Source organism: Ursus maritimus, unplaced genomic scaffold (genome assembly GCF_017311325.1).
Source record: "Ursus maritimus isolate PB19 unplaced genomic scaffold, ASM1731132v1 scaffold_13, whole genome shotgun sequence".
Classification (NCBI taxonomy): domain Eukaryota; kingdom Metazoa; phylum Chordata; class Mammalia; order Carnivora; family Ursidae; genus Ursus; species Ursus maritimus.
The window spans coordinates 19066630-19077158 of record NW_024423675.1 but is presented as its reverse complement, the minus strand read 5'-3'; the positions used below and the strand labels follow the sequence as shown (position 1 = coordinate 19077158).

Genomic DNA, 10529 nt, shown 5'->3' with positions numbered 1-10529 from the left:
TTAGCTGCTGGTGGGCTTGGTTTCGTATCCTTGATTACTTTATTTTGGCGTCATTTATTATATAGCTGTTTTAGGAGTAGTTGTTTCATAAAACATTTGAGGGTAGTGATGGTAGTTAGTAGCTTACACCCACTACTGTGCTTACGTGTGCCAGGCACATCTGAAGAAACTGAGGCCCATAGAGAGGTGAAGAATATTGTCCTAGGTCATTTAGTTAGGGAGTGAAACTCTAGGGTCTATGCTCTTAACCTCTGTACTGTCCTGCTTTTTGTGAATACATTGCGTGTATTTTCTACTGGAAGATGAGATTGATGACGAGAGTAATGCTAATAGTGTATGTGGCTGTGAATCGTGTACATCGAAGAACATTCCCCATAAACCCTCCAGAGTTCCAAAATAAAAATTTCTGTCTTATTTTTTTTTTTTTTTGAAGATTTTATTTATTTATTTAACAGAGAGAGAAACAGCCAGCGAGAGAGGGAACACAGGCAGGGAGAGTGGGAGAGGAAGAAGCAGGCTCCCAGCGGAGGAGCCTGATGTGGGCTCGATCCCAGGACTCTGGGATCACGCCCTGAGCCGAAGGCAGACGCTTAACTGCTGTGCCACCCAGGTGCCCCCCAAAATAAAAATTTCTGTAAATTACAGAGTATTTCAGTTTACTTAAGGCCCTGAGCAGTCATGAAGTGAAGAAACCTAAAACTCTTTTTAACTCCTTGTTTCTTAGCCTGTTTATGGAGCACCTTTTCCCCCACATAATAGGTATTAAGATCACATGGGATACTTAATAATTACTCTGTAGAAAGTTTCTGTAGAACACATGCTTAAGTCTAGAAGCAGATGCTATTTGAACTGATTTTAATGCATCCAATGCTTTGGGGCCCTTAATTTGATGTATATTTCTATTTACTTGTGATAGGTAATATTGTACATATTTTAAAAAGTGAAATGTTTCTTTTTTATGGGAAAATGAATGCTTGTTAGTGGAGTTCAGATGATTTTAAGCTTTGCGTGCAAGTGGAAAACTGCCTCAGTGTAGGACTAATGAAGTATTATAGGAGAGGAAATTAATAGGTGAGCAGATGTATTTATTTACCTTCATATTACTTTTGTTTTCTTAGGTCTTATTATGGTTTTGGCTGGAGCCTCTGAATTTGATCCTCAGTATAATAAAGATGCCACAAGCAGACCAACAGATAATATTCTAATACCTCAGGTTAGGCCTATCTCCCAGATTCCTTGATACAAGCATTTAGGTATTAAAGTTAATGCTTTTTTAGGTATATATTTTTTAAAAGTTATTTTATTTACTCTAGCTAATCAGAGAAATTGGCAGCATTAATCTAAAGAAGAATGAGCCTCCACTTACTTGCCCATATAGCCTGAAAGCCAGAGTTCTTTTACTATCTCATCTTGCTAGAATGAAAATTCCTGAGACCCTTGAAGAAGGTATGATTCTAATATCTACAGGGTTTGTTTTTTTTTTTTTTTTTTTTTTAATTTTACTTATTTATTTTAGAGAGCACATGCAAGCTGGGGGAGGGGGAAAGAATCTCAAGCAGACTCGGAGCTGAGGATGGAGCCTCGGGTGGTGCTTGATCTCACGAACCTGAGATGATGACCTGAGCCGAAACCAAGAGTTGGATGCTTAGCTGACTGAGCCACCCAGGTGCCCCTCTGCAGGGTTTTAATGGTACAAAAGCAGTGGATTTAATTAGACCTCATGGTGCAGTGTTTTGGCCCTGTTCTTTTTTGCTCAAATAATTGATCAAGGACCTTTTAAAAAGAAATCTTCATACTACATAATTCACAAATATTTGAAGATCCAAAGTAAGTCACATATTTTGACAAATATTAAAATTTAGTATTTCAAGGTGAGAGAATATTCTGAGAAATGTTTATTCAGTTGCAGATTATACAGTAATTTCTAGTGACTTTTTAAAAAAGATTTTGTAAGGTTTTCAAGCTTTACAGGGGAAGAAAAAATGGATTTCACAACAAATATCTCAGTCAAGTCCACCACTACTTCCATCACCTCCAGCAGTGTTGCTGATAAAGGATTTAATCTTTATTGAAAGCTTCCCAAATTGCTTGAAGCCACCTCACTGTATGTAAAAGAAAAGCAGTGGATTGGAACAGCGCTGTTTCCAGGGATGTCATGAATTTGAGTGTCATTTCTTCTTTACTTGCATTACTTCATTTGAAGTTTTAAAAGAAAATTATTATCCCTAGGGAATAAATATTCTTTCTGAATGAAGCTCCTCCCCTTCTGTCCCTTTTTAAAGCCAATAATATAATCAAATGCCTCCAAAAACAAGGCCAGTTGGTGCTGGTAATTGGTGATAAGATAGGTTACTTGTGATGGAATGAAGGATCACTATTTAGGCATTGTTATTGGAGTTGCAAATTAACCAGTAATTCTGATTTTCCTAATGTCTGTACAGATAACCATCTCCATTTTTTCTCAATTAAGAAACAGGGAACAAATATTTTTTTAGATTGAGTGCTAACCCCAATGGGATGATCTTAATATAGTTAACCATTACATGCAATAAAAATGAGTCTGTCTCCTTTCTCTTCCTCCCCCATGTCTTTCTGCGTTAACATTTATTCTCAGTCTTAATCTTTGGACTTACTCATAGTTATAGAAACTTAGGTGCACAAGAAGAAGATTCTTAAGGTTCTTAAACATAGTAAGATTAGAATTAAGTTTAAGACTATTACAAAAAAGGGAGTTAACTTACGAAGCACGCCACCATAATATTAAAAATTTGCCTTTTAAACATCTAATCTGAACTAGGATTTTCTGACTGATTTTTGACCATGCTGCTTAGGAGAAACTGTTGTGTTCAACCTGTAAAATTCTGAGGTCATGTGAAATATTTGGGGGACAACTTGAATTTAGTATTGATAAAGATGTTTTAACTATAAAAGTGGAATTATTTGTTTCAGGTTTTCTGTTGTTTTGCAGATCAGCAATTTATGTTGAAAAAATGCCCTGCCCTGCTTCAAGAAATGGTTAATGTAATCTGCCAGCTCATAATAATGGCCCGGAGCCGTGAAGGTGAGGTGGAAATGTAATTAATGATGTTGTACTTTTTCTTGCAAGCTTCTGAGGATTATACTTCATAGTTTTAGGAGTTATGAGTACCTGCAGTAATTCTGCCTATATATGTTGAATCAGCTTTCCCACTTTTGTTCATGGTTTTCCTTACTTCTTGCCTATATTTTCCATTATGTAAAGTCTTTATCACAACTCATGTTTTTGAATTTATTGTTTTATTGTTTATTGTCACTTACTGTTTGTAAAGATTTAAGATACTTTTTCCTTCCTTTGAATATTTTTAGTGTTAGGTTATTCTGTATTTTAACAATGAGTCTGAAATAATTCTTTAAGTGATGTAATAATGACTCATCTGACATGTAGTGTTTTTTGCGTGAAGGGAAAAAAGAATGAGGGGAAAGAAGAAAGAATGAGGGAGTTTGTGGTCAGTAATGGAAAGGGAGAGACCCTTAAGAAAGGAGATAACGGTTGTAGTTTGTTGTTACAACGGCTGATGTCAGTTCTTGGCATGGTATCAGTATGTCATTGATACTGATAATTTACTGTTTTGGGAGGTGATGCAAAGAATTTTTCTGTAAAACCAGTGCTTGTTGCTGGATAATGATTGTTGCATTTCAACATGTTTGTATATTTTTGGTATCTTACAACTTTTTTTACTTATTTTAATTTTAGGTAGTTAACATACAGCATAACATTGGTTTCAGGAGATTTCAGTGATTCATCACTTACACACAACACCCAGTGCTCATCACAACAAGGGCCCTCTTTAATCCCCATCACCCATCTAGCCCATCCCCCACCCTCCTTCCTCCATCAACCCTCAGTTTGTTCTCTATCATTAAGAGTTTCTTATGGCTCCTTTCTCCTTTTTTTACTTTTCCCCCTTTCCCATATGTTCACGTTTTCTTTCTTAATTCCACATGTGAATGAGATCATGTGGTATTTATCTTTCTCTGACTTATTTCACTTGGCATAATACACTCTGGCTCTGTCCACGTCGTTGCAAATGGCAAGATTTCATGCTTTTTGATAGCTGAGTAATACTCCATTTTGTATATATACGCCACATCTTCTTTACCCATTCATCAGTTGATGGACATTTGGGCTTTCTCTGTACTTTGGCTATTGTTGATAATACTGCTGTAAACATTGGGGTGCACGTATCCCTTCAAATCTGTATTTTTGTATCCTTTGGGTAAATGCGTAATAGTGCAATTACTGGGTCATAGGGTAGTTCTATTTTTAACTTTTTGAGGAACCTCCATGGTGGATCTTACAACTTTTAAAGGAAAATCAGCACTATGATCTTAAAGTTTGAGGTGTTAACGATATTCATGAGTCATGTTTTCGTGATGAATTGTATACTCCAGAACATATAAAAAGTCCAGCCTTGTTTTTTCTTTTGCTCCTGTTCTTTCTAAGAAAGGGAGTTTCGTGCTCCAACTTTGGCATCCCTAGAAAACTGCATGAAGCTTTCCCAGATGGCTGTGCAGGGCCTTCAGCAGTTTAAGTCTCCCCTTCTGCAGCTCCCTCACATTGAAGAGGACAATCTTAGAAGGGTTTCTAATCATAAAAAGGTAATTCTTTGCCACTTTAAAATCAGCTTTAAACGGTTTGTCATGTTACTTAAAGGTAACACGAATGAAAAGTGTTAGTTTACTATGAATTTTTTAGATTTAGAATGTCTTGAACACTCTACAACTATCCCTAAAGTGGTTCTGTTAGCATTTTCTTGATGAGGGAGGTGTTTTATAATATTTACCTACTGTAAGGGATTTTACTACTTGGGGGTCAGTGCAATTTACTACTACTATGGGGGTCAGTGCATTTTAGCAGTTAAGACTTTGTTCTTTATATTATGTTAAGAGAAATAAATATACAAAGTAAAAATGCACTATATGCTTACCAGTCATATCATGCCTGGCTTTAAGGTTGGGCAGTGGTTTATTAGTTGAGTAGAAACAAAAAAAATTAAGTTTTCGTAGCATAAGTAGATCAAATAAAGATGCTTCTAATTTAGATAATGCAATCTATAGTAAAGATTTGATAGCCTTAAGATGTGGCAAAATATATATAAATGAAAAAACTTGAGGAAATATAAGAAAAAACATTATAATTCTGATAGGAGATTTTGAACATTACTTTGTATCCATTAGACAGAGTGGGTGGAAGATAGACATTGGATTTGATAGTATATTAAGGTAGAACTAATGTGTATTAGAGATTCACATATGAGTTCTCTGTCCTTTCAGGTAATCGTATTGTCCTTATAAATTTGTTCACATTTTTAATTGAAAACTGTGTAATCAAAAAGTGGGCATTCTACATTCCTCATGATCTAATCTCTCTCTGTGAAAGTAAATATTAATAACTAGTACCAAATGCCTGGAAATTAACACTCTCCTAAGTATCCCTTTAGCCTAGATGGATATTACTGCAATAACAGCTGTATTTAGAAAATAACAAAAATGAGAATATTGCATAGCAAAACCTTAAAGGTGCAGTTATACTTGGAGATAAATTCATACTCTTAAAGGTTTTTAACATTAAAATTGAAAATATGGGTCAGCAAACTGAGCATATCATAATGACAGTTGTTCTTGGTTGGGTCAAGATTCTATGAATATTATTGGTTTTTTTTTCCTAACTTTTTTCTAAATTTAAAAAATTACCCTGTATTAACTTTGTAATTTAAAAAAATCCTAAATTTGAATTTCTTTGGATAAAAGGCCATGAAATGCTATAAAGTTGTATTTTTTGCTTTGAAATGTGTATGCAGATCTTCCTCAGCTTACAGTGGGGTTACATCCTCATAAAGCCATCGATCGTAAGTTGAAAATATCCTAAGTCGAAAATGCATTTAATACACCTAGCCTACCAAACATCATAGCTTAGCCTAGCCTACCTTAAACATGCGCAAAACACTTACATTAACCTACAGTTGGGCAAAATCATCTAACACAGAGCCTGTTTTATAATAAAGTGTTGAATATCTGTCTCGTAATTTATTGAATACTGTACTGAAAGTGAAAAACAGAATGGTTGTATGGGTAGAGGATGGTTGTAAGTGTATGGATTGTTTACTCTTGTGATTGTGTGGCTGACTGGGGGCTACAGGTCGCTGCTGCTCCCCAGCATAATGATAGTATTGTATCAAATATCATTAGTCCTGGAAAAGATGAAAATTCAGAGTATGGTTTCTACTGAATGCATTGCTTTTGTAGCATTGTAAAGTTGAAGAATTGTAAGTAGAACCATTGTTAATTTGGGACCCTGTATAATCTTAGCATTTTTCTAAAAGTTATTGGATTTTGTTTTAGTGAAACATGCTAATTTTCTTTTTGTGAAAAATTCTGTGACTTTGGGATTTATTTTCTTTCTCTCTGTCTCTCTTTTTTAAAATTCAGTACAAAATTAAGACTATTCAGGATTTGGTGAGTTTAAAAGAATCAGATCGTCACAATCTACTGCACTTCCTTGAAGATGAAAAATATGAAGAGGTTATGGCTGTCCTTGGGAGTTTCCCATATGTGACTATGGATATAAAATCACAGGGTAAGTGGGAGGTTTCCCTGTTGAACATTTTTTCCCTTTTGATAGATTGGCTTTTATTTATATGGCCTAATGTTCTCAAAACATTTGATATCATAATGTGTAATTAGACTTTCCAGAACTGTGGTTTTCCTGTCAGATTGGCTGTGATGGAATATGATATATGCTCAATAGTTTTGAAAACACTTACAGAATCCCACAGAATCTTACTTTTATTATCCTCAGAATGGGATTGAGCTTGAAGACTCTGTTCTGTAGTTCAAGTTTTAGGAATATCTTAACTTTTCAAAGAATGAAAGATTTTCAGATGCACTGAAAGATACTTGATGAGTATATTGTTAGTGTAAAGCCCAATCTACTTTAGTAAGCCTTGGAAATTACCATGTTCTATGCCACATTTCATGTGTTTTTCTCTCAACCGTCTCTATCTTTATGTTTGCTAGGGTGAAAACATGGGTTTTTCTACCTGTGACAGTTGTCCTGTGAATGCCCATTTTAATAGCTAAATAGTAGTGTTTTATAGTGGTGACAGAATTAGAGATTATCTGCTCCATTCCTTCATTGTGACATTATTCTGAGTTTGACATTTACTAAGTTCCTGTTGTGAGAACAAGAATACAAGGATGTGTTAGGAAAATAGTATCTGTCTTTAAAGAGTTTAGAGCCTAGTTGAGGAAATAGGACATAAACATAGGATTAAAAACAACGTAAGGCAAGTGTTAAGTGAATGACACAGACATTGTGCCATTCATTCATTCAACAATTATTGAGCACCACTCATTTTTGGGGGTGTTGAGGAAGCAGTGGTAAGACAAAGCTTCTGCCTTATTTGAGTTTGCATTCTAATGGAATTTAAAAGAGATAAATGGCTCTCAAAGACTGAGGTGTTATGAGAGGTGAGATAAACTGCAGTCTAGTTTCAATTTTGCTGGAGTGTGGGATACATGTAATGAAAACTGGGACTGCTTTGTTGGGGAGTTTGGATTTCCCTGTGATCTTACAGGGAAACTTCATCATGTATTTCATTCCATAGCATCTTGTATAGACAATTTATTGTATTTTCACAATGCTATCCACATGTGTAATATGAGTCATACAGTTAATGGGGGGAGAGAAGAATTTTAGAAGCAGGAAAGGGGCATCTGCATGATCCAGTGTTAGAGATGGTGGATCTCTTTCCCACATTGCTTAGGGGCTGCGTAGAATCTCCTAGAGGATTTTTCTCCACTTGAAAGCCTGAAATGGCAGGTAGATATTGTTATAGCTTTTAATTCCCATGTAGTGCTTATGCACATACAGCTGTGCAGCGTTGATGAATGTGTAGCCCAGATGAGATAATAGAGACTTCCAGATTGAAGAAAAGATATTGTATCCTTCTTTTTAAATAATTATTACTTTTTCTTTCCTAGAGCATGAAGTGGGAGGCGGGGGGTGGGGAGGCGGGGAGGGGCAGAGGGAGAGAGAATCTTAAGCAGGCTCCATACTTACTTAGCGTGGAGCCTGATGTGTGGCTTGATCTCCATACCCTGAGATTGTGACCTGAGCCGAGATCAAGAGTCGGATGCTTAACTGACTGAGCCACCCAGGTGCCCCAGAATATTGTATCCTTATTGACGCCCAACTGTTGCACCTCACAGCCAGTAATGGAGGAGAAAGGAGTTATAGTTTGTTGGAGGCTGTTCTTTTCCAGCTGGTGGTGTGTTAATGTACTCCAGACCAGAGTATGCGAATCTAAATCTGTGTAAAATAAACATAACAAACTTAGAAAAATCTGTAGGCAGAAAACTCTTACAGATAAAATTTGTAGGAAAAAATGAATTTGAATAAGATATGTTTGATAAGTTATAGTAATTTTATTTATTAACTTTAACATTAATGTTTATTTTAATGTTTATTTTTAATGTTTATTTTATTAGCTTTTGGCAATATGTGTAGCAAATACGGTTGTAAAAAGTTAAACAATTGCAAAAAATTTTTAAGGTGCTTTTTACTATAAACAAAACTTAGAGGTTCTTACTTTAAAAAATAAATTTAATGTGACTGGGAATACTAGTTCTAATTATTTCATTTCTGACAGGCAGACCGGCATTGGTCATATAGGTAAAATCTTATGAATACAAGGCTTGCACGATTTAATAGAGTGACAGATCTTTATATCACTATGAAAGAAAGCTGTGCTACAGTACCCCTCACATTATACTTTGTTTTAAAAGACCAGGGTTTGAAACTTGGCAATGCCAGTATAACCATTATGGGACCCCAGGCATTTTACTTTGGTTTTGAACCTCACTTCTTTAAAGTGGAAATAATCTCCAGAGAGCTATTTTAAAGATTAAATGAGTGCATTGTTGAAGGCATCTAGTGGAGTGTTCTATGTAGAGTAGACAGTCAAAATATTTTTTATTAAGTTTAAAATATATTTGAAATACTGAAGTGCCAAATTGAATTTTAGTTTTTTACTCTGATTTTTTACTCTCATCTTGTAGTATTGGATGATGAAGATAGCAACAACATCACAGTAGGATCCCTAGTTACAGTGTTGGTTAAGTTGACAAGGCAAACAATGGCAGTAAGTAATCTCTCTTTATTTTTATGCTTTAAGAGTTATGTGTTAACTAATGAATCATCGAGCCTTACATCGAAAACCGGGGATGTACTGTATGGTGACTAACATAATATAATAAAAAATCATTATTAAAAAAAAAAAAAAGTTATGTGTTAAAAAAAAGTTATGTGTTAAGGGGTGAAGGGGAAAAGGAGGTGCAGACTTCTGATTATGGAATAAGTCATGGGATTCAAAATATAGCACAGGGAATATAGTTAAGGTCATTCTAATAGTGTTGTATGGTTACATAGCATAACATACAGAGTTGTTGAATCACTATGTTGTACACCTGAAACTAATGTAGCATTGTGTGTCAACTATACCCCAGTGAAAAGGGAAAAAAAAGTTATGTGTTAAAGTTCTTATATTTATTTTCATACAAAAAACCCTTGGAAAATAGATTAATTCTTCATGTGATGATTTGTTAATTCCCTGTAAAATATTATAATAATAAGGTAATGTGAGTATAGTATTGAAACTCCAAAGTACTATACAAAGATTAATTATTGATTATTGTTGCAAATTTCATTACCTATTCCTTCTTGGTCAATTCTGAATTTACTCTTAATTTTTTAAATTATAGTGAAAAATATATTTTTTTCTAATTATATGAAAAATTCATGCTGTCTGGGGAAAAACTTCAAGCAATGCAGGAAAGTATGGGAAGAGATTAAAGTCACCTAAAGTCCTGCCGCTCTGAGATTATTGATTTTGAAGCTTATCACTTTAGATACCCTAATGCATGAATACCTGTGGGTTAAATGATGTTTTTTCACTATCATGGATTCCTTCTCTCACCCACCTCCCTCAGGAAACCCTTTGTCAGTCCCAGACGACCAGAATTTAGTCTTATGTATACCCTTTCCTATCTTTCTCCATGCTCATATTTACTGCCTGGGCCTTTACATTGTATGTATGTATATATACCCTGGTAATTTTTCTCATTCCCTTTCATAAAATTCAATCACATTGTATATGTTTCCTGTATATCTTGTTTTTCTTAGTTTCTATTACATATTTGTATTACCTCCCAAGTCAACTATTATATTACCTCCCAAGTTAGAACTGTAGTCGTAACTGGTTTTTAATCAACGGTGCTATTTTTTTATTTTATTTTTTTAAAGATTTTATTTATTTATTTGACAGAGAGAGAGATAGCCAGTGAGAGAGGGAACACAGGCAGGGGGAGTGGGAGAGGAAGAAGCAGGCTCATAGAGGAGGAGCCTGATGCGGGGCTCGAGCCAAAGGCAGACACTTAATGACTGAGCCACCTAGGCGCCCCTGACGGTGCTTTTTTTTTTTTTTTTTTTT

The 10529-nt window shown here is 35.1% G+C and overlaps 1 protein-coding gene across 2 annotated transcripts in view; it reads left to right on the top strand.

The window, feature by feature from the left end:
* SEC63 (SEC63 homolog, protein translocation regulator) overlaps positions 1-10529 on the top strand; it is a 70502-nt gene that overhangs the window by 34835 nt on the left and 25138 nt on the right. Inside the window, exons 9-15 of one of the 2 annotated variants that reach the window (XM_040627596.1) lie at positions 1119-1213; positions 1314-1446; positions 2969-3061; positions 4484-4638; positions 5841-5888; positions 6469-6616; positions 9100-9182. In XM_040627596.1, the coding sequence (XP_040483530.1) occupies positions 1119-1213; positions 1314-1446; positions 2969-3061; positions 4484-4638; positions 5841-5888; positions 6469-6616; positions 9100-9182 (755 nt within the window). The remainder of the gene's footprint in view (positions 1-1118; positions 1214-1313; positions 1447-2968; positions 3062-4483; positions 4639-5840; positions 5889-6468; positions 6617-9099; positions 9183-10529) is intronic. The other variant, XM_040627597.1, reaches the window with a different exon arrangement.